The 23,560-nt window shown below is 42.0% G+C and overlaps 1 protein-coding gene across 1 annotated transcript in view; it reads left to right on the forward strand.

Moving 5' to 3' along the window:
• DENND6A (DENN domain containing 6A) overlaps window positions 1–23,560 on the forward strand; it is a 37,868-nt gene that overhangs the window by 5,678 nt on the left and 8,630 nt on the right. The window contains exons 4-12 of the mRNA XM_058166675.1: window positions 2,185–2,297; window positions 5,749–5,829; window positions 6,881–6,986; window positions 7,292–7,371; window positions 8,017–8,079; window positions 11,565–11,620; window positions 19,162–19,284; window positions 20,573–20,668; window positions 23,408–23,502. Coding sequence (XP_058022658.1) covers window positions 2,185–2,297; window positions 5,749–5,829; window positions 6,881–6,986; window positions 7,292–7,371; window positions 8,017–8,079; window positions 11,565–11,620; window positions 19,162–19,284; window positions 20,573–20,668; window positions 23,408–23,502 — 813 coding nt within the window. The remainder of the gene's footprint in view (window positions 1–2,184; window positions 2,298–5,748; window positions 5,830–6,880; window positions 6,987–7,291; window positions 7,372–8,016; window positions 8,080–11,564; window positions 11,621–19,161; window positions 19,285–20,572; window positions 20,669–23,407; window positions 23,503–23,560) is intronic.

The following is a 23,560-nucleotide window of genomic DNA, read 5'->3' on the forward strand; positions in this document are numbered from 1 at the left end:
AGGCCTAGAATATGCTTGAGAGGGTTTGACTTGGCTTAGACTCCCAAGTGTCCTTAGATGAAAAAGGACTTGTTTACTAAATCTTAAATTTGAGTTTAATGAAATTATAAGCATCTTGTGATTACAAGTCACAATTTCATAACAGTCTTTTTTTTCAACAGCATTCATTAACCCAGTTTTGGGGCATTAAGTAGCCTAGGACCCAAGTTGGTGAGCTTTTGAATTTGATGAGCAGATTTGGAATTTCCCATACATATTATAACAAGTTCCAGAAGTCTAATCCGTTAAATTGATCCAGCCATTCCCCTAATCCTCTTAATTTCCCCAGCTTGCTTTTGCTTTTTTTAAAGACAGGATGGTTCAAAAAGAGCACTTATCCAGCTTCCCCCCACCATTAAAAAAAAAAAAAACTGTTTGAAGCCCAAGTTAGAGTAAATCAAAAGTAAATCTTTTGATATGATTTATTTTTGATTTATAAAAGAGTAAATCTTTTATAAATCAAAAGAATGCTATAAGTTTAATATAAAAAGCATGGCAGTTTCTTACTTTTTTCAAATACTATAATTAAGGTGAAGTATAAATGTTCCATCACAAAATGTTTCAAACTAAGAGTGTAAGAATTCATTATTTTGTATGAGTACTCCTATGCAAGCATACTGCCTTGGTCAAGCTATGTTGCAATTATTTATTGGTATTTAGACTATATGTTACTTGAGATAAAGATATTTTTTCCTGTAATCCTTTCACCAGAAATAGTTTTGATTGAATTAACTTTTTGGATTAAAATTGGTTGCTCAGATATATTGGATATGAATTAATTTGAATGATAATAATTTAATGAAGTTTCAAGAATATTTCATCAAATTATGTAAGTCCCAACTGGCTTCTCATCTTATTTTATCTAGGTATTTATGAAGAGAATTTAAATTATTTCCACCTTGTGAAAAAAGATGCTAAAGTGGGATTTCATTTTAAAAATGATTATTTCTGTTAAGAATCAGATTTGTTTATTAACTTTATATGCCACCCGTCTCACTATTTTAACAATTTTAGTGAAATGTATTTTTGGAGGATCAGCTTGATGCTAAAGAAAAGGCTTGTTATTACCTTATGGTTTTTAATTTATATGATTAGACGTTTACACAAATAGGTGATTCTTAAATATTGAAATCTGTGCAGCCATCAATCGTATAAACTTTTGTAGTGTGAATCTTGATAACTATGAATTTACATGATGAGCATTTAGGTGGAATATATTCATTTTTCAGCTTTTAGAATACTTAAAAAATACCTTGGTATTTTTTGAAACTTTTGTCTGGTGAAGTGTGTATGGATTTCCAGTTTCATGTGATTTGAAATGAAGTTGAAATCACATTAAAGTTAAAATGGTGCTTCCTACAAAGTGCTGCCCTGAAATATTTTGATGTAAAGCTTGAATCTGCAATGATTTTAATTGGCAACTCAAATTCAGTAGCTGTTACAGGTTCTTCTTAAGCCATCTAGGCAGAAGGAGATGAACAGTCATACAGTACCACAGCAGTAGTAGGCAGGACAATGGGGAAAAATAGTCAGAATTAGAGTAGCGGCACTGATTACTCTCTTTTAGGCATTAAAATGAGGATAATTTGCTCTGTTTACTTGGGTCTTCTTTAGATGCTAATTAACTCCAACAGGGCACAAAAAGGGAACTCTATAGAAAGCAGGAGGCGTGTGAAGTGGTCACAGCCTTGGATACCTGTATTCTCTTAGTAGCAGGGGTATCCACAGAGTGTTTTTTTTAATGTGGGTTGCACCTAAAAACAGGCAAAGCTTTGATCACACCAGACTTTATTTTACTATAATCTGTGGACACTCCTTATTGGCAGAGAAAAAGACGTACAATCTGCAGCAACCATAGTATTTGTGTTTATTCAACAAGAGAGGACAGCATCATACTTTGTCAAGTAGAGAGTCTTCTAGGAGAAAACACTACTGTCTGCTTCTTCAGCCTTTCTCAAATGTAAACACTATAGGTTTGATTTTTACACATGGAGTTACCTAGAACTATGTTTGGCATTTAAGGAGTATTTTAAAAACTTAATAATATTTGTTAGAAGCACCTGCTAGTTACATACACTCTTTTTTAAATATTATTGACTCAGTATAGTCCTTTGCTGTTTTTCTCCTCTTTCCTTTTTGGCTTAGGTTGCCTTGGAAACACACAATTTTGTTTTAGGTTTCGTCAGTCTTCTAGCAGAAAGCTTTCGTGGCACTGTTTACTGGATCAGTTGGACAGAGATCTACCAATTTACTTGAAGGTTGGGAAAGTAGGATGTTTTATCTTGTCCAGGCATTATAGTGTCTTTCAAATTCTAATTATTGTGACAGTATTTAATAGTAGAATTGTTAAGTTTTGTTCCTGATAAGACATTGCTTGGTGTACTGCTGCATTGTCCTGCATCATTTATTTATTATTTATTTATTATTTAAATTTGTATACCGCCCTTCTCCCGAAGGACTCAGGGCGGTTCACAGCCAAGTAAAAATACAATACTATAAATACAAATTAAAATACAATTAAAAAACTTATTAAAATTGGCCAGAATTAAAATTTAGAACTAAAACCCATTAAAACCCATTAAAACACTAACCCAGTCCAGCGCAGATGAATAAGTAGGTTTTAAGCTCGCGGCGAAAGGTTCGGAGGTCCGGAAGTTGACGAAGTCCTGGGGGGAGTTCGTTCCAGAGGGCCCCCACAGAGAAGGCCCTTCCCCTGGGTGTCGCCAGACGACACTGTCGCGCCGATGGCACCCTGAGAAGCCCCTCTCTGTGAGAGTGCACGGGTCGGTGAGAGGTATTCGGTAGCAGCAGGCGGTCCCGTAAGTATCCCGGCCCTATGCCATGGAGCGCTTTAAAGACATTCACCAACACCTTGAAGCGCACCCGGAAGGCCACAGGTAGCCAGTGCAGCCGGCGCAGCATAGGTGTCACCGGGAGCCACGAGGGCTCCTCTATCACCCGCGCAGCTGCATTCTGGACTAACTGTAGCCTCCGGATGCCCCTCAAGGGGAGCCCCATGTAGAGAGCATTGCAGTAGTCCAGACGAGACGTCACAAGGGCGTGAGTGACTGTGCACAAGGCATCCCGGTCTAGAAAGGGGCGCAATTGGCGCACCAGGCGGACCTGGTGGAAAGCTCTCCTGGAGACGGCCGTCAAATGGTCTTCAAAAGACAGCCGTTCATCCAGGAGAATGCCCAAATTGCGCACCCTCTCCATCGGGGCCAATGACTCGCTCCCGACAGTCAGCCGCGGACTCAGCTGACTGTACCGGGATGCCGGCATCCACAGCCACTCCGTCTTGGAGGGATTGAGCTTGAGCCTGTTCCTCCCCATCCAGACCCGTACGGCTTCCAAACACCGGGACAGCACTTCGATGGCTTCATTGGGGTGGCCCGGTGTGGAAAAGTACAGCTGGGTGTCATCAGCGTACAGCTGGTACCTCACACCGAAGCCACTGATGATCTCACCCAGCGGCTTCATATAGATGTTGAACAGAAGGGGCGAGAGAATCGACCACAAGTGAGGCGCCGCGGGGTCGACCTCTGCCCCCCCGTCAACACCGTCTGCGACCGGTCGGAGAGATAGGAGGAGAACCACCGATAAACGGTGCCTCCCACTCCCAATCCCCCCAACCGGCGCAGCAGGATACCATGGTCGATGGTATCGAAAGCCGCTGAGAGGTCTAATAGGACCAGGGCAGAGGAATAACCCCTCTGGCCCTCCAGAGATCATCCACCAACGCGACCAAAGCCGTCTCAGTGCTGTAACCGGGCCGGAAGCCGGACTGGAACGGGTCCAGATAGACAGTTTCCTCCAGGTGCAGGGGGAACTGATATGCCACCATACTCTCTACAACCTTCGCCGCGGCGGGTTGGAGACTGGACGATAATTACCTAAAACAGCCGGGTCCAGGAAGGCTTCTTGAGGAGGGCCTCACCACCGCCTCTTTCAAGGCGGCCGGAAAGACTCCTCCAACAAGGAAGCGCTCGTAATCCCTGGAGCCAGCCTCGTGTCACCTCCTGAGTGGCCAGCACCAGCCAGGAGGGGCACGGGTCCAGTAAACATGTGGTGGCATTCAATCTACCCAGCAACCTGTCCATGTCCTCGGGAGTCACAGGGTCAAACTCATCCCACACAACATCACCAAGACCGCCCTCAGACGTCCCGTCCGAATCGCTGCAATCTTGGTCCAGACCGTCCTTCAGCTGAACGATTTTATCGTATAGATAACCGTTAAACTCCTCAGCACGTCCCTGCAACGGGTCATCCCGCTCCCCCTGGTGAAGGAGGGAGCGGGTCACCCGAAACAGGGCAGCTGGGCGGTTATCTGCCGACGCAATGAGGGAGGAGGCGTAGCAACGCCTCGCTTCCCTCAGTGCCACTAGGTAGGTCCTAGTATAGGATCTAACTAGTGTCCGATCAGCCTCTGAACGGCTGGACCTCCAGGAACTCTCTAGGCGTCTTCTCCGGCGTTTCATCCCCCTCAGCTCCTCGGAGAACCAAGGAGCCGGTTGGGATCTACATCATGTGGCCAATAACTTTCAAAACTTTTAATCATGAACATATTAATTATTCTTTCTGCTGAAATACTAATTAAAACAGCTTTAATAGTGTCTACAATTGGAGGTTTTTTTGGGGGGATGATTATAATGCTGTTATATTCAGCTGTTTTAGATTTCAGGGATCCCTTTGTCCCTGAACTTTGCTGAGGATTCTGGGAATTATTGATATCCAGTTAGTCTCAGGACATACCCAAGCTCTTCAGGGGCTGGCAAATTGTAATGGATAAAAGTTCAAAACACTTCTGTTTACTATTTAATAGCTACACATTAAACTTTTAGTGCAGTATTCTTCAACATTACATATAATTATGAAATTTACAATTCTGTAAAAGTGATAAAGACTTGTGGTCCAACAATGCCTATAGTGCAAATTAAATTGAGAGGAGGAAAGGAGAAGTATTGCTTTTCCTTTATGGAGGCTTATCATAAGTGACATAATACTGTCACACATTGTAGATAATCTATGTAACAATACTTGTTTCTCTTCTGTAAATATCAAAAATGTTGAGAAACAAAGTATATAAAATACAAGTACCTCTTAATTTTTAACCAGCTGCTTAGCAATTATTTCAATTTATAATGGATCTCCTCTAAAGATATTATAGCCCAGTTCCAAAGTTCCTAGAACCATTTTGGCACTTGACAACTGGCCTGCATTTTTGGCCATTTGTAGTGTCCCATGGTTCTGTGACTACAGTTTATCATTCAGTTTTTGCGCAAAGCTGGTGTTTACTTCCAGTTTTCAGTAAAATGCCCTGTAGCATTCACTTAAATACCATGGATTCAATTAATGACCATGACTATTCACTTAATGATTACTGAAAAAAGTGACCTAGTTTATGATTGTTGTGAATTATGACCGTAATGTGCAGGCTTCATTATGGTCATAAGGCCTATATAGGCTATTTGTGTAGGGAATGTTGTATAATTATAGAAATGTTAGTCCTGTAGGTTCTTAATTTTCATAGGCATGAACTAGATATGTTTGATGAAATGTTTACAGTGACATCATGTCTGAAAATGTACCTAAATATCCTGAATAATAATCATGTGATTTTAATAGAAGTTTCTTAAAGAACATCTGCTAAGTATACAGAATTACTCAGAAAGTATTCAGTGTTTTGGAATGTTTTCTTTTTCTTTACAGAGGGATCCTGCGTATTTTTATGGATATGTGTATTTTAGACAAGTACAAGACAGGACATTAAAGCGAGGTTACTTTCAGAAGGTAAATTTAGTTTTAGCTGATTTGTTCATGGTTGTCTTCTAAATACATTCAAGACAAAAAAATAAGCTCCATTTAAATCAGTGGAAAATATTGCCTATAATATGTTTAAGATTGAGGAGTGAATATTCACTCAATTATAAACACATTACCTTGGCTAATCTGAAAATCTAGAAGACATAAATCACAGTGCTATCCGCAGTATATATTTGGGTCATAGCCAATGAAATTAGGTATCTGTAAGCAAAATAAGTGATAACTTGTTTGGTGTAAAGAATTAGACTAGAAACTGGGAGACCATGAGTTCTAGTTCTGCTTAGATCACCATCTGGGTGATCTTGGGCCAGTCCACATCTCTCAACTCTTGAGGTATGGGCAAGGGCAAAGCAATTCTGAAATACTGTCAGAAGAACTGTAAGGATACAGATTCAAAGGCATTCAAAAACATAACAAACAGATTGCCTTACCTTATCCATTGTCCTGTTCTACATTTGTCATTATTTTCATACATGAAACGATCAAAAATGCATGGACATTAGCTGAGGTGGCTGCAGTCCATGGTTCCTCAAATTAAATAAAGAATATTTTAAAATGTATTGTTTAAAAAATAGCTAAACTATTGTGAGATCATCTAATTTTAATGTTCCCACCTGAATCACCATAGGTGATTCTAATTACCATAGGTTATAAAGTCTGCTTGTGAACATACACTCCCCCCCCCCCCAGAAGTAAATACATACAGGTAGTCCTCGGGTTATGTCCAGTCATTCAGCAACTGTTCGAAATTACAATGGCAGTAATGAGGGAGATTTATGACCGGTCCTCAGAGTTTCAGCCATTGTAGTGTATCCAAAGTCACATAATTATGATCCAATCACTCAGCTTGCGACTACAATATCATAGTGAGCCACAGTCAGAATCACAGTTTCTGACATTTCCTGTTGGCTTCCCACAAGCAAAATAACTGAATTTAGTGAGGAACTAATATGATACTTAATATAAATTATAGTTGCTCTGGAAGAACTAATTATGAATTATTTTGCTTCTTTTATAGTCTTTAGTTCTGATTAGCAAGCTGCCTTATATCCACTTATTTAATACTGTTCTTGGACAAATTGCACCTGAATATTTTGAGAAAAATGAACCTTTCTTGGAAGCAGGTTGGTAATATTGATGGTTTTGTGATATTGTATATTTTTTAAAAAAAACATGTTAATTATAAATTTTCACCAGTCTATAATTTGAATAGTGGAAGACCACTGACTTTGACTTCAAAATTGTTATCTCTGACATATTTGTGAGGATGCTGTTGCCAGTTTGTCAGCTGGTTAAGATCATCTGATAACTATCAGATGAACCTGAATAAATTCAATTCAGTAGATAAACCTTTTTATTCACAAATGTTAGGGAGCACTGTTAATGAAGTCTTCTATATACAAATCTGATTATTTCTCCTTTGCTTTAGCTTGTAGTGATATTGATCGATGGCCACTGCCAGTCCCAGGGAAAACACTCTATTTGCCCATTATGGGCCTTGTAATTAAGGTAATTTTAAATTTATTTCATTTTTGTTTGTTGCTTGAATTCAGCCAACTATATCTGTTTTTGCATATAATATGTTTATTATGTATAACAGTATCATCTTTTTTTTAAAAAACTCTTAGTCCTATAAAGGTATATTTATTTCATACTTGCACAAGTAAGAGAGGAAAAGGAGTGCCTAAAGGAGAACTTGGTATAGGTAAAATCCTAAAGGAACAGTGTTTCTAAATATTGTTTTCAATTTAGACCTGTCATTTAAAAAGGTGCATTTGTTTGCCTCTGTAGGATGTATGGGGCCTTTTAATTGAGCATTATATTTAATTGATTATTGTGGGAGAGATATAAGCATGCATCTCATTTCTTAATGAAGTCTGCAGTGGTTATTCAGTTGATATTTGAGACTTTGATGAACTTAGTTAAGCAGAACATTTACCCCTCATCAACAACTTAAACAGCTGTTTCAATTGGTATTGCTAGATTTTGATTTTTAATTGACTCACACACACAGAGGGAACTGTTTAGAGCAGTATGTTTTCACAGGGGTAAATCTAGCAAAATATTGCTTTCTTGAACAATGTCTGAAGGCTTAAAGCTAATTAAAGTTAACATTTGCAGTAAATGAAGAATATATATGTTTTTTTTTCTAAGGTGCGGATTCCTACCTGTCACGACAAGCCTGGAACTACTCAAGTATTACAGTCGACACATCAGGTAGTTTACTAGCCAAATAATATGCCCTCAATACAAAGATCTAACTTCAAACACTTCATTTCCTAGCATTTTAATCGGGAGTTCTGGAGTCTATTTTTTTAAAGTATGCTAGTAAAATTATAATAGAAAATGAAAACTTATCTTTTTGGGTGGAGATAAATGAGATAATGCAACTTATTATAATATTTGCCAAAACAAGTTTCTCTGTCAACAATGAGTCTTGGAAGCTGAAGGAAGGAAGCATTTCAGATTCAGCAAACGTAAGCTATTCAGCTTCAATGAAAAACGAAGGAGGAAAGATTTGACTATTAAGAACTCCTCCTGTGAGTGGATCCTACTCTGCAAATATTTCACATTTTAAAAGCCATGTAATAGAATTTAGATAATTTAAATATTATGGGGAATTTTATTCTAGAGTAGGGCTGTCAAACTCTCAGCCCATGGGCCAGAGGGATCACACACTGGCCACACATATGCCCGGTTTAGCGAAGGGGGGAAGTCCCGATACGTCACATGACAACGTGAGTTTGACACCCCGCTCTAGAGAATACTTTCACTTTTATACATCTTGCTGATGTCATTTATTTTCAGCCCATCCCTTTAAAATCAACTTCCTGCCTTTAAGAAAAAAATAATGTGGCAGGCCCTCCTATTTCTTCAGCCTGTTGCACATTGTTTTCCTGATCTCTCTTGCTTGAAAGGAGTGAGAAAAAAATTGTGATGCCTTTAGAACAATTCATAATCCTGCTTAATTCTGTGATCTATAAGGTGAACAGAGCTGCTTCTAAGCCCGATTAACAAAGGAGGAGGTTCTGGTTAAAGAGATAATACTATAAGAGGATGGGCGTGGAGGTGAAAACTCTCCTTTCCTTTCCTTTCCTCTCCTCTCTGATAGATCAAGAAGGGCCTAGCTTAGAGAAGAGAAACGTTCTCTTTAAAAGCTACCCAGTTTCAAAAAGGGAGTTTGTTGGACTGGCAGGAGAGGTAGGGCTGGATTTCAAAGTATTAGAAGATGGGGAAAAGAAAAGTTAAAGAGGACGAAAAGAGACAAAAATAAAAATACAAGAAGCAAGCCCAAAGATGCTGTGGCAGCCAGCAGCATGTGAAAGCCTGTTTTGGGGGAAAGGGGAGGGTGGGAAAGGCTGGAGAGGAAATCCTAGACACAGTTGCCTGCAGAAAACTTGAGCCGAAAGGTAGGAGAAGAAGAGTCTAATTGGGTGATGCCAGGAGGAGCCCAAATGGGGTAAATTCCCTGGAGGCCACACCACAAAAAGTTGAAGCCTTAGATGACTAAGCTAGAAAAACAAGGAGAATTGGTTTGTTTTCCCTTTACAATCTTCCCCCTTCTATTTGAAATAGTAAGAGAGAGGGGATCTAGGAGGCGACCTTGAAGGCTGGGCTGATTGAAGTGCAGCTGCAGTCTGTCAGAGTCAACAGCCAGCCACACCTGCAGAAAACAAGCAGGAGGAGGAGGCAGCAAAGCATAATTGAGTGCAAGAGTGAAGGAAGGTCAAGAAAAGATATGGAGAGGTCTTGGGTGGGAACAGTAGAAGCCAGAAAATGTGGCTGGAGTAGCAGCAACCGGTATTATCTGCTATAGCAACAAGGGGCAAGAAAGGATTGAAGCAGACTTAATCAAAGGAACCAAGATAACCTATAGATGTAGGATAGAATAGGACAGTGACAGGTAGCTTTCTTTTTTAATAAAAACAATATGACAAAGTATATCAATGTATGTATTGATTGTTTAATCAGGGCACTTCATTAATAGGATTTAGATTAAGCTTTTGATCAGGATATTGCAAGATTATAAATGGCTATAAAGGGCTCTCAAACCTTCTTTTCATGGAATCAAGGAGATGGGGAGAGGTATTCTTGTCCATTGCAGAAATCCTCATATTCTGAATAAAGGGCTGTCCGCTATATTCTTGAAAGCCTCCAACGATGGAGCACCAGCAACTTCAAGAGGCAGGCTATTTGATTGGTTAATAGTTCTCACAATAGGGAAATTCCTTAGTTTAAGTTTGGATCTCTCACAGTAAAAGTTCCACCCGTTGCTTCTTGTCCAACCTTCATTGTAGCAAGCTCAGATTTGCCCATCTCAGATGTGTATTGTATCTGGGCGAAAATGACTTGAAAGGTGAGTTAAGGAGAGGATAATAAGCATAACATTCCGCAAACAAGCTTTGCTAGCAGCTTTAGAGTTGGCTTCTCCTTGGGCACCTTTCTGATCTGTAAACTTCAACTCAGAATTTTTTTAGCAAAAGCCATGCAGCTGGGGAAGGGTGCTGTAGTGTATTCATTAAAGAAAATATTGAAGTGGAATAAATCTAGTTGTTCAGAAGCAGATATGTGCTATCTGCAGATTTTTTCCATGGACTGTCAGACTCCTGAATGAGAAATAACATATACCTACGTATATAACTACGTAGTATGATAGACTACAGGGCCGGTGCAGTGTGTAACATGTTCACACTGGTGCAGTAGGACTGGGTGTTTTGTTAATATGATTTATTGGGTTAGGGATTTTTTGTCTTCACTGTGAGTTGTATTGTGTTGGGGGGAGGGTGCACTGAGGGAGCTCAACCAATCTCATTGTACATATGTTATGCACTGACAATGAAAGATTTGAATTTGAATTGAATTGAAGGCCATCTTATGTGCAAGTTGTGCCCCTTCCTGGACTAAAAAGCCTTTTTCTTCAGTCACCCATGCTATCATCACCTCCTGTTTGGACTCTTACAATGTATGCTGTTTGAAGCTTGTAACCATTCAGAAGCTATATCTGCTCCAAAATGCAGCCGCATTAATAATTATGGATGTTCCAATTTTGCCCATGTAACCTGTCACTATTTACCAATAGGCCACTTTTTCTACTGTTATTTCTGTCCAGATGGTAAGTTTGGGATGTGTTGGTTTACTCCAGGTCCCAGCTGTAAAGCACTTCATCTTGCGGGACCCTGGAGATACATCATCTCAGTAGATGCTGACCAACAGCATTCCTCTGAGGTCTGTGTGGGTCTGACTCTTTTGGCTTCTTATAGCTTAAAGCCATAAAAGCCTGGTTCTTTCAACAACCCCTGGGATAGATGTAGTGATTGGCTCCCTGGTGCTTGTTGGAAGTAAGTTTGTTTAGTTACCTTGTTCCGATATGTGCCATGTATTCTCTTTATGAGTTGATCCGTTTATCCTTGATCCTTACATAGTGTAAGCCGCCCTGAGTCTTCGGAGAAGAGCGGGATATAAATGCAAATAAAATAAAATTTAAAAAAAATCCTTTTGTTATTTTTATTAGTTGTTTAAATTCTATAGTGTAAACTGCCTAGAGTAGTTTTGCAACTGAGATGGTGTACAAATAAGGAAATAAAAAAGTAGGGAATCTAGTGAAGGTACTCTTACAAATTTATGTGATAAGCTTATTATTTTAAAAAAATCATTGTTTATTTTGCTACTCTGATCAAAAGCTTTTTGTCTTTTTTTTTTAGGCAGATTCACAAATCTCCATTGGTTTGCCATCTGTCTATGAAGTAGATCTCTTTAGGTAAAGATTAAAAAGCATCTTGATTTGATTTCTTGAAGTTCACACATTACATCAAAGAGTTTCAGGAACTGAAAGTATGAATTGATTAATTAGCAAAGAGACACTGAGATAAGATATCCTATGAAACACATGTTTTTAATTTATGTTACATGCATCTTTGTGTAATGTGTAGCTGTTTATGTGCCCTTACAAGAACTAGTCCTGTCATTTTCCTACGTTTTTGGCTCTTCTGCTAGCACTATTTATTTGGGCAGTAAAAGCAGATAGCTATTTCCTTGTCTTTAACTGTGGAGAGACAGCATTTTCATTGCAATCACCACTGAAGAACTTTTAAAATTAAATAAATTTTAATCTTGCTACTAATAGCAATGAGAAAGCACAAGTCTTACCCACTCTTTGGATTAGTAAGGATTAAAGCTTTTCCACCATGTATGGTAGAGGTGGGGACAAAATTGGCAGGAGGGAGGACATATACCATGCCCATTTGTGCATCTGCTTAAAGTTCTTGAGTTCCGTCCAAGAAAATTGCCTGTCCTTCGTTGATGCACATTATAATCATTAACTTTAACATACTTTTACTTGAATTTGGTCAGATTTCTTTTTCTGTGAAATGAGCCTACAGGTGATTAGAGAGGAGCTCTATCCACTAATTAGAAAAGCAATTCCTGTTGCAGGTTTTCTTTGCTCCCTTTATGTAAATCGTTATACTGTATTTTGGAGAGTGTCCAGATATGTTTGCAGCAAAAGAAGTCAGAAAGTCACTTTTTGAGAATTTAACATTCTATGTGATCTCCCATTGTGAATGCTGCAATATGAGTGAATTCAGCTTTGATCTTGTCCTGATAGCTGGTTAAAAGTAGGAACCTGGTAACTGTATGGTTTGAACCAGAAGTTCTCTTTGATTGCTGGGACAGCAGTCAGGATGGGGAGTGACTCCTGTCTGATGACAACTGAGTCTGCCGGTTGAGAAGCTCCTCCTCTTCCTTCTGCTTCCCAGCTTTCAGACTCAGTTCTGATCAGACAAGACACATTTTGCTGAGCTGCCCAGCAATTATTCTAAATAATTAAAAAAAAAAGAGAGAGACAACAGAGGAGTAAGGAGCTTTTCTTTACAATCCTCAGAGGCTTCCCTAATTAACTGCATTTGGGGCGTCTTTCCAGCGAGAAGGGCTCACGCCCAAGCCCGCTGAAGCCGCTGTGGGCGGGATTGCGAAGCCTCCCAGTATCTGGTGGCAGGCTTCGCTCTTTTAGAGCATGGATGGCTCACACCCGCAGACCGCTCTCCCTTCCGCTCTATCGGAGGTCTTTGCAGCCCCTAAAACTGGCTGCAAGCATTTCGCGGCTCGGTGACAAGCCAGGAAGCCGCGCGCGGGTCTTTTTCAGAGCTACCGCCTCACAGCTGATAGAGGCGCTGGTCGCAGCTGCGTCTGGGACCGGCTTTCACCCTCGGCTTTCCGAAGCCTCGTGGGCAAGCCAGGAAGCCGTGCGCGGGCTTTTTTCAAAAACTACTGCTCCACAGCTGATAGAGACGCCGGCTGCAGCTGCGCCTGGGACCGGCTTTCACCCTCAGCTTTCCGAAGCCTCGTGGGCTACAGGCGCCTTCCCCTCGGACAGAGGGAAGTCTCGAAGCGACTGGAGGACCTCTGGATTGCCTTTTCAAGGGATTCATCAGACTATTCTTCTGACGGTGAGAAGCTTCCCTTTTTTCCCTGAGAGGCACAGAGCTTAGGGGGTTTCTCTCTTATTCCCCCTTATAGCTCATTATTGTCATTTATTTGGATTCCTTTTAGGGTGGCTTTAATAGGACATTTAGTGCCCGCCATTTTGGATTTGCGTTGTGGCATTTAGAGGCCTAGTCTATTATTTAAAATGGCTGACTCTGCCGCTCATCAATCTCGCAAGAGAGGCCTTTCTTCTAAAGGAACTCCTGAGTCATCTCACTCTTCAAAGAAGTCCAAGTCCTCTAAACATCAATCCTCTAAATCGAGGCAAACTGTTCCTGCCCAGGATAAGGATGCCCTTAAACGCCACAAGGCCATTGAGAAGGCTATAGAAAAGGCTGTTCGCCTTTCTGCCCTTCAGGAAGCCTCCCCTCAACAGACTACTTCTGTTGCCTCAGCCCAACCCTCTACTTCTGCCATTCAAAGTCCTGGGGTCACCATCACTGAGCAGGATGCCCCTTTAACCCTTTCTCCGGATGGAGGCTCTCCCTCTTTGACTAAAACAGGAGGGATTAATGAGAGACTTTTTGGCCTGGCTCCTCAGAATGATTCCACTGATGTTCCATCTCAGCTACCCGTTCTGCAGCAATGTGTTTCATTAGGAGGGGAGGAAAGAGCAGATCCCACGGGTTCTAGAGAAGAACCAGTTATTCCTCCTGAAATTGCCAACATGATTCAGGCAGCAATTCAAAAAAGTTTAGCTACAGAATTGCAACGTAGAACAGAGTCCTGGGTGTCTCACTGTGATAGTGCAGCAGAATGCCAGTATCAATTCTCGGTGGATCAGGCCCGTTCAGGAGCTCAAGTTCTCACTGGAGTTTCTCCTAGCCAGGCCTCTTCTGAAGCAGAGGATGTAAGGGATTTAGATTTATCTGATGATGAAGATCTTTCTTCAGACCAACCTTCGTTTGTAGGTCTTTTTAAGCCTCAGCTTTTTAGGTCTCTTTTGCATAAGGCCAGGGCTACCACTGGCCTTGCTGCACCTGCTACTTCTGACTTTACTTCCAAGCCTAGTCAGCCTTCTATTCCCCTATTTGAGGAACCAGCTCTGGAGGAGATTCCAGGCCCAAAACTTTTCCAGGATGTTCTTACACGCCAATGGAATGTTCCTGCCTCGGGCCCCAATACCTTCAGTCACGGCTGGGCCCCCTGAAGAGAACCTTAAACCAGAGGACAAGCGTTCCGAATATTCCTTAGTTAAGACGCACCAAGGTCTGTCAAGTCATCTTTAGCGGCCTCCTTTTTCAATAGGGCTGCCCTCCTTTGGATAAAACAATTACAGGAGCGTTTACCACCTTCTGATGTCCGTTCTCATCAGGACATCAATAAGATTGTGGCTTCTTTAGAGTACTCAGCTGACTCCACTATGCATGCCTCTCATTTTGCAGCCAAGGCCATAGGATCCATGGTGGCTTCACGTCGCCTATTATGGCTCCGTCATTGGCAGGCAGATGCTAAGAATAAATGGCGTTTAGCCTCTGCTCCATTTCAAGGAGACAAGCTTTTTGTAAATCCTCTGGAACCCTTACTCATTGAAACCAAGGATAAGCGTAAGGTTCTCCCTCCTCTCTTTCTCAGAGCAGACAACCGACCTTCTGCTACCTCATCCTATCGATCCTTTCGAAATTCAGGTCAGGGATCCTCAGGTAACAGAGCCCAGCATTATTTCCCTTCCCGTCAGAGTAGGTCACAGGATAGGCCAGGCAACCCTAGTCAGAGAGGTTCTTCCAAGCGTCCCTTTCGAGGGGTAAGGGGTCGCCCATTCCACAGATACCGCTGACAGATCCGTGGATCTTCCCATTGGGGGCCGCCTGGCTTACTTTGCCAGCCAGTGGGAGATCTCAACCACGGACTCTTGGGTAAGGGAGATGGTCCGGCTGGGCCTCTCGCTGGAGTTTCTTTCCACCCCTCCATCTCGATTTCTCCGATGCCCCCTCTCGTGGGATCGGACAAAGCGGTTCCAGCTGGAATCGGCTATCAATCACCTCTTAGAAATTCGAGCAATTCAGCCGGTTCCTCAGGATCAGCAGGGGCAGGGGTTTTACTCTCGCCTCTTCCTGGTGCAGAAATCATCGGGGTGGGGGTGGGGGGTGGAGAGCGATTCTGGATCTAAAATCCCTGAACTGTCAAGTAGTTTGTCGGCGGTTTAAAATGCACTCCCTCCAGACCATCTTGGAGGGCCTTCGCCAAAGGGATTTCCTTACTTCAATAGATTTGACGGAAGTGTATCTCCATGTCCCCATTCACCCGGCCTATCAAAAATATCTGAGGTTTTGTCATGCGAGTCGGTACTACCAATATCGGGCTCTTCCATTCAGCCTTGCCTCGGCTCCTCGAGTATTCACCAAGATAATGGCTGCTCTGGCGGGTCATCTTCGGACCTTGCCAATAAGAATTCAGTGTTATCTACACGATCTCCTTATCCAATCCAGGTCGGAACATCTAGCCCGACAGGACCTGTTTATGACCCTTCGGGCCTTGAGGAGCCATGGGTTTTCCATCAATACAGAAAAGAGCCACATCCATCAATACAGTGTTTCTTTCTCAGGAACGCCTGATCAGTTTGCGGTCACTGGTCAAGTCGGTCATGTCGGGGGGGTCCAGTTCCTCTGAGGTCTTTATCCCAGCTTCTGAGGAAGATAGTATCTTGCATAGGGATAGTCCCGTGGGCACGCCTCCACTGCAGGTCCCTACAGTGGTTTCTTCTCCCGTTCCAAAGGAAGCTACAGGGAGCCTCCCTTTGCAGAGTAGTTCTCCCCACCAAGGTTCGGAGGTCTCTTCGTTGGTGGATTTCCCCAGCAGTGAGCAAGGGCACGGTGTTCAAGAAACCAAGTTGTCTGGTTCTGACCACCGACGCCAGCCTTTATGGCTTGGGTGCCCACCTAGAGTCGGAAATAGCTCAGGGCAGATGGACTCTTCATGATCTATCTCACAATATCAATTGGTTGGAACTGAGAGCCATTCACCTGGCCTTATGGGTTTTTCAGGACAGAGTTCAGGGTCAGGACATTCTCATAAGGACAGACAACATGGCTGCAAAGACCCATGTCAATCGCTTCAGAGGGACCCACTCCCGGCCTTTGATGAGGGAGGCGGAGAACTTGGGTCTTTGGGTGGAACAGCACCTCAAATCGATAAAAGCAACTCACATCTCAGGTGTGGCGAATGTCCAGGCAGACAAGCTCAGTCGAGCCACAGTGGACCAAGGGGAATGGAGCATTCACCCGGACTTGTTTAAGGAACTGTCGGAACGGTTCTGTCGTGTTCCACTCCCACTCCGACGCACGAGTCAAGGAAGTCCGTAACAGACTTGGCAACGAAGCCTCTGCAGCTTGCCAAGTTCCTTCGAGGTTTATCAGGACAGGCAGGAATCCAAGTTGTGACTTCACCGATAGAGTCCGATATCAGCAAACTAGCTAAGACTTTGCTTGACTCAAGGTTGGAATGCCAAAAGCAGGTCCTTTATATAGTCTGTGGGGTGTGGCTCCATGACTCAGCATTTATCCAGGCCTGCCCCACCCCTCCTTCTGCTGGCGTCACCTCTCAGATCTCCAGAAGCGAGGGTCCTCCTACCCTGAATTGTCTTCAGCTGGATCTGCTGTCACTAATTCCAGCACCTAGCTGGCTTCCTGCTCACACACTGTAGGAGTGAAGTTTATCGGGCTTGTCCGTTCACTCCTGGAATCCTCTCCGGGTATGGGGCCAGGGCCGGGGGCTGGATGCATGACAGGCCGTTCATCTTCATTATCAGACTCGGAGTCTGATAAAAGGCCCAGTTGGAGACGGGAGGGGCCCGGCTGAGGAGAGGAGGGAGGACGAGTCACAACAGGTTCGGCTCCCCACAGGTCAACCTTTTTGCCACATGGGCCAATGCCCATACAGCGAGGTTCTTCAGCAGGTTTCCTTCTCCAGGGGCGGAATGCGTGGACACTCTATGCAGCAGGTGGCCTCCCGGCCTCCTGTACGCCTTTCCCCCCCTCGCCTTGATCGCCAGAATAGTCAGGAAGCTGTTGGAAGAACAAGCGGACATCGTCTTGATAGCACCTCATTGGCCTTGTCGGCCCTGGTTTGCGGACCTTCAAGCGCTATCAGTCCAACCTCCTTGGAGGATTCCGCCTCACAAGGTAGTTCTGACTCAAGGGTCCCTGATACACCCGTCAGCAGGCTGGCTTCAGCTAACTGCTTGGCGGTTGTCAGGCGCCTCCTGAGAGAAGCAGACGTCTCGCCTCGCGTCATCAGACTTCACAGTCAGCTAGACGAGCTTCCACGAACAGAATATACGACTCCACTTGGGCTAAGTTCGCTTCTTGGTGCTCTAAAAAGAACTTGGTTCCCACTGAGGCTTCCACCTCTCGAATTTTGGACTTCCTCCAGGACGGGTTAGATGCGGGTCTCTCCCCTAACACCTTACGCAGGCAGGTAGCCGCCCTTTCCTCCCATCAGGGTATGCAGGGCTTGAGGTTCCCTTTCCCAGGTCCCTCTCATTCGGGAATTTTTACGGGCTGCTTCCAATCTCAAACCTCCCACTTTACACCATTATCCTTCATGGGATCTTTCTAAGGTTCGCAATGCCCTCTCACCAAATCTCCCTTTGAACCTTTACGGGAGGTGGGTCTGAAATACTTGACGTATATGGTAGTCTTTTTGGTGGCGATTACATCTGCTTGCCGGATTTCAGAGTTAGCAACCCTTTCTTCTAGACCAGACTTTTGTGTTTTCCACACGGACAGAGTAGTCCTTAGATTAGATCCCACGTTTCTTCCCAAGATCAACACTCCCTTTCATAGGGCTCAGGAACTGGTCCTTCCCAATTTCTGTCCCAACCCGTCCCATGCCCTAGAACGCTCCTGGCATACCCTTGATGTTTGCAGAGCCCTCCAGATATACCTTAAGCGGACTTCTCCCATTCGGAGATCGGAGGCTCTCTTTGTTTCATTTCAACCAATTTCATTAGGTTAGAAGGTTTCCTCTCCCACTTTAGGGAGATGGCTTAGGGCATCTATTGCCACAGCCTATACCTCTCAAGCCCTTCCCATTCCGCGCCACATTACAGCCCATTCGACCCGTAGCGCCTCTACCTCAGCGGCCTAGGCTACGCAGGCATCTTTAGAGGAGGTCTGCAGGGCTGCCACATGGTCTTCTCCTTCATCATTCATTAGACACTATAAGGTGGACAGATTTGCATCAGCCAAAGCTGCTTTTGGTCGCAGGGTCCTCCAAGGGTTATTCCAGTTCCAGGCCCGTCGGACTCAGTTTCTCATCCCTCCCTATAGGGTAGCAGCTTTGGCATGTCCCCATCCTGACTGCTGTCCCAGCAATCAAAGGGAAAGGGCATTGGTTTACCTGAACACATCTGTCGATTGCAGGGACAGCAGTCAGCCCCACCCTGTTGTTTATTCCTGGTCCTCCGGGGTTCTGTTACAGGTTAGGCAGGGAGGGGCGGGGGTTTTCACCTTGTCTTTTCAGCTCAGTATGCCAGTCTGCTGTATCTCCTTCATCTGAAAGCTGGGAAGCAAAAGGAAGAGGAGGAGCTTCTCAACCGGCAGACTCAGTTGTAATCAGACAGGAGTCATTCCCCATCCTGACTGCTGTCCCTGCAATCGACAGATGTGTTCAGGTAAATCAACGCCCTTTCAAACCCCACTTTATCTGCAGAGCTTTTCTACTTCTATATTTTCCAAGAGGTTTTAATAATTATTCTGCCTTAGAGTTTTGAATGCGCAAGCCAAGATCATATTTCAGTTGCAAATTTTGGTTCTGCTGTCTCTGCTATAAGTAGGGCAAGGAAAAAAAATATTTACTTTTGTGAATCTGTTTCAGATGTTTCTTGCCAGTGTTCTTTCACATCCAGATGCTGTGGGAACTAGTGTTGTTAGGGGAACCATTAGTTGTCATGGCACCATCACCATCAGAATCTTCAGAAACTGTCTTGGCACTTGTGAGGTAAACATATGGAGTATTTTAAAAAGCTATATGATGGGGTTCTTGGAGTGAATCACAGAATGGAAAGGTTGTAGCGGGATAAAATCCTTTAAGTTTTTATTAAAAAAGAAAAAACTACCCAGATAACACAATGCTTATTAAGCATTAAAGATGTAATTAATAGGAAGGATGGAAGACTTGGAAGGATGGAAGACTTTAGTCAACCTTGAGTGGGTCAGGATCAAACTCATGACAGTGGGCAGAGTTAGCTTGCAATACTGTATTCTAAACACTGCACCACGACGGCTCCTTTAACCAATGGTGATGCATTTGTTCAGGATTTCAATTATACTTTGCCCTTGCAAATTTCAATTATACTTTTAGCCTTGTCAACTTTTGTCTCTTGGTTTTGTATCCCTCTTTTGCCCCCTCTCCCGCACTTTAAGTTAACATTCAATAGCTATTCAGATGAGGAGGTAGTCAATCTATTCTTCAAAAGAACCTGAAGGCAGGACAAGAAGCAATGGTTGGAAACTAATCAAGGAGAGAAGCAACCTAGAACTAAGAAAGTTCCTGACAGTTAAAATAATCGGTGGAATGACTTGCCCCCAGATGTTTTGATGCTCCCAACAATGGAGGTGTTTAAGAGATTGGGCAACCATTTGTCTGAAAGCTTTCCTGCTTGAGCAGAGGGTTGGAGTAGAAGACTTCCAAGGTCCCTTCCAACTCTGTTATTCTGTTACTCTGCAATATTATGTTCAGCCCTCCTTGAACTTCCTTTTAAGAGAGCTATCCTTTTTGTTTTTGTTCTTGTTTCTTGAAAACCTTGGAATTCCTTCCAGCCTATTAAATTTAGTTTTTCTACATATAGAACTATTTTGTTTTAAGGTTTTGACTTGGAAACTAGGATTTGAAAAACTAGATAGTCAAATCCAACATCCTGTTTAGTGCAAGAAGCCACATTAAAGGAACCCTGACTGATGGTTGTTCAATGTCTGTTTGAATATATCCAGCAAAAGGAAATTCAGCGCTTCCTCAGTAATCATTTCCAGCACCAAATGGCTGATCCTGTTTACTGTTAACAAGAGATAGTGTGCAAAATGTTTTGAATCTTAGTGATTTCACATTTGAAATAAAGTGTTTTAAATTCAAAACATTTGGCAAACTCTTATAAAATAGGATTAACTGTTCAGGAAAATATGTATTGAAAAACAGTAGAAAATTGCTACAACTTTGAAAATTTTATTGAGATTAGCTAGCAAATATGTAATAAACTGAAACTTTTATCTCCTATATGTTCATTTCACAGCTGTATCTCACCTCTGAAGTACTACAGTGATTTTAGACCTTATTTTACAATACATGACAGTGAATTCAAAGACTATACCACTCGTACACAGACCCCGTAAGTAAATGTATGGTTATGTTATACAGGTTGTTTGTTAGAGTAATTTTTCTGATATAATTTTTGGCTTGACAAAGGATCTTATGCCTGTCTACTCAAAATTTTCTTACTGAGTTTGGTGGTGGAATATTGACTGAAAAGATTAGGAACCTTTTAAGAGGAAGTTTTAACGGATATTCGACTATCCATAATTAATTGAATTTCAATTGAGAATTGGAAAGAAGAAAAACTGTTGCTTTTTTAGTAAATTTTCTGTAGAATATTGTTAAAAAATTTATTCGGAATGACTAAATTTCCAAATATGGAAAACATAATTCTGAGCAAGTTATTTTTAGAAATTAAATTGTGTTGTGCTTAACCACCCTCATAGAAACAAAGCAATGCTTGGAATGTTGATGACCCCATTAAACAAAAGTAAAAGATGAAGCAACTTGTGGCTTAGCATATACTGTTATTTCAAACCGAGCTGACATCTCTCTATGAACATTTTGTTTTGGGGTCTATACTTGTTTGTGATCTAGACAGCATTTCCAGTTGTCACATCTGTGAAGTTTTCCACTACACATACATTCAAAGGATGATTCTGCTTGTGTGTGTCTAGGACTGTTGATTGAAATACTTGATAAATTGAGAGGAAGATGAAATCATGTCTAAACTGTTTATAGTAAACTAAAGTTAAGCCCATCAAAATATAAAGTAATGTTTGTTTTAAAAGGTGCCCTAGAATGCCCTATATTATTAAGCAACATGGGAAGATCTTGAGTCTGATTAACTTAGCATTGAATCTCTTATTCTTTTTCATTTTTAGTTCCTCCCCCCGACTGGTATAGTTTGCATTTATTCCCAGTTGTTGCATTGATACTGTGCTTTTTTCTGGGTATTGAAAAAGCATTGCAGCAGGTTTATGATTAGTAATTTGATTCTTGGGATTTTGTTGAGATGTTACCATTTAGTGTTTCAATTCAGCATGCAAGGAGCAGTGATCAGCCCCAACTGTCTCCTAATCTATTGGTAAAATAAATAGATATATACCACAAGGAGCCTTCAAATGAATGCAGAAATTTCCTTGTGAATTGGAATCATCCACTCCAGAATTCCAGTTCTGAAGAAAGAAATAATCAATAGAGTTGATGGAAGCGATTGGCTGTAAGCATGGAGACCAGTTTTTTACTTAGGTCATCAATCTAATTCATGGAGGGTGGGGAGGCTGGCTCACCACTCCTGACATGTTGGATCAACACTTAGAGATAACGTATCGTGCAATATTACTAGTTTACCGAATTCCAGTTCAGCAGGTTGATATAAGCATTTCATTTATCTTGTTTTAAAATTAAATTGGTGAAAATTTAGCCAAGTAAATGGTTTTATTGAGTACAATAAGTACATTGGTTTTCCCTTTTGTCATGATACAGGTTTAGTTTAGTTGTTTTTATCATAGTTCTTTGTTAAAAGTCACTTTAGCTTTCATTATTTTACTTAGATTTTCTACATTTTTAAAATAATTCCCATTTCTTTTTATTTCCAATCTCATTTGCCCTTTTGCTTTACAGTTGTTTGGGTTTTATAATGATGGCTACATTTTCTGATGTTAACATCAATTTCTAGAGATATATGCATGGTAAACAATTAGATCTGCAAAACCTTGGTTTATAACCAGTAAGCACTTCCAGCTGAGCATAAACCATCATGCATCTGATCTAGGTCATGGAATGTACTGGGATGTGGCAGGCTCTCACTTGGGATTCAGTCATGAGGGAAGGATCTGAGCATGGAAATGGAAACTTCCAGATCTTGTGAGGGCAGCTATTCTCTGGGGATCTGTTATATTCCTCGGCTTTAATGGGAACAGTATTTGCTTAAGCTGTGAACCATAATGTCCGCAGGCAGAAAAGAGCAGAACTAAGTTGGGTAATAATAAACAATACGAATCTGTCATTTCTGTTGAGGGTTAGAGGCAGAAAAGGACGCATATTCTTTTCAATTCAGGGGTAGGGAATAAAGGAAAAGGCTGGGGTTCCTTTGTTTTCTTGTGTTCTGCTTATGCACTTTCAGCAAAGGAAAGAGGGGCTCATATCTGTGCCTTCACAATCCCAATCCACCGTGGTTTATAAACTATTAGATGTGGCTTGGTGTGTGCAGTGTGAGTTCAAACCATTGTATTGGATTTGACAGAGTCTGATTAAGCAAATCATGGCTTTGGACAATGTGTTTATCCACTATTCACGTTTACGAGGGCTTTCACCCTCCAGCACCTGCTACCAACTCTGCCCCTCCCCCTTTTCTGTTCAAATTTCAGCTAATAAAATTGGCTCAGGAAGCTGTCACTGCTTTGAGGAGTAAAGCTCTGGCAGAGCCCCTTTATGGGAGATCTATGAACATGAACATGTCTCACTAAGAGAATCTGAGAAATATGTTTTTTTTTTCCAATTCTGTTCATAACTCCCCAGATTGGCTTCAAAAAAACAGCATGTGGGAAGCACAGTAAGTTTGATGGGAATTTGCAAAATTACAGTCCGTTATGTGAACAACAGCTTCTATCATTGGCACTGAACTGAAATTCTTTAATATGAATGTACAAAGCGAGCCCTTTTGTTTGGGAAAGGGCTACACTGAATCGGAACTTAAATAGAAAATATGCAGCATATTTTACATTATGTGTTTCCTAACATGGCTTCCCCTCTGGGGCTTATCAAGTTTCCACCTCCTACTGGTCTCAATTAAGCACCTTGTATATTACAGGCCTTCTGTCATATTAGGAGTGACAAATCCATTTTTTGCTAAAACACTGCAGCATTGGCCACACATCATTCGAATAGGAGATATCAAGGTCTCAGGTAAAGTGTTTAAATTGATTGGTGATTTGTTTTGAGATGTACAGAAGGTTCAACCTAT

This window comes from Ahaetulla prasina, chromosome 2 (assembly GCF_028640845.1).
Source record: "Ahaetulla prasina isolate Xishuangbanna chromosome 2, ASM2864084v1, whole genome shotgun sequence".
NCBI lineage: Eukaryota > Metazoa > Chordata > Lepidosauria > Squamata > Colubridae > Ahaetulla > Ahaetulla prasina.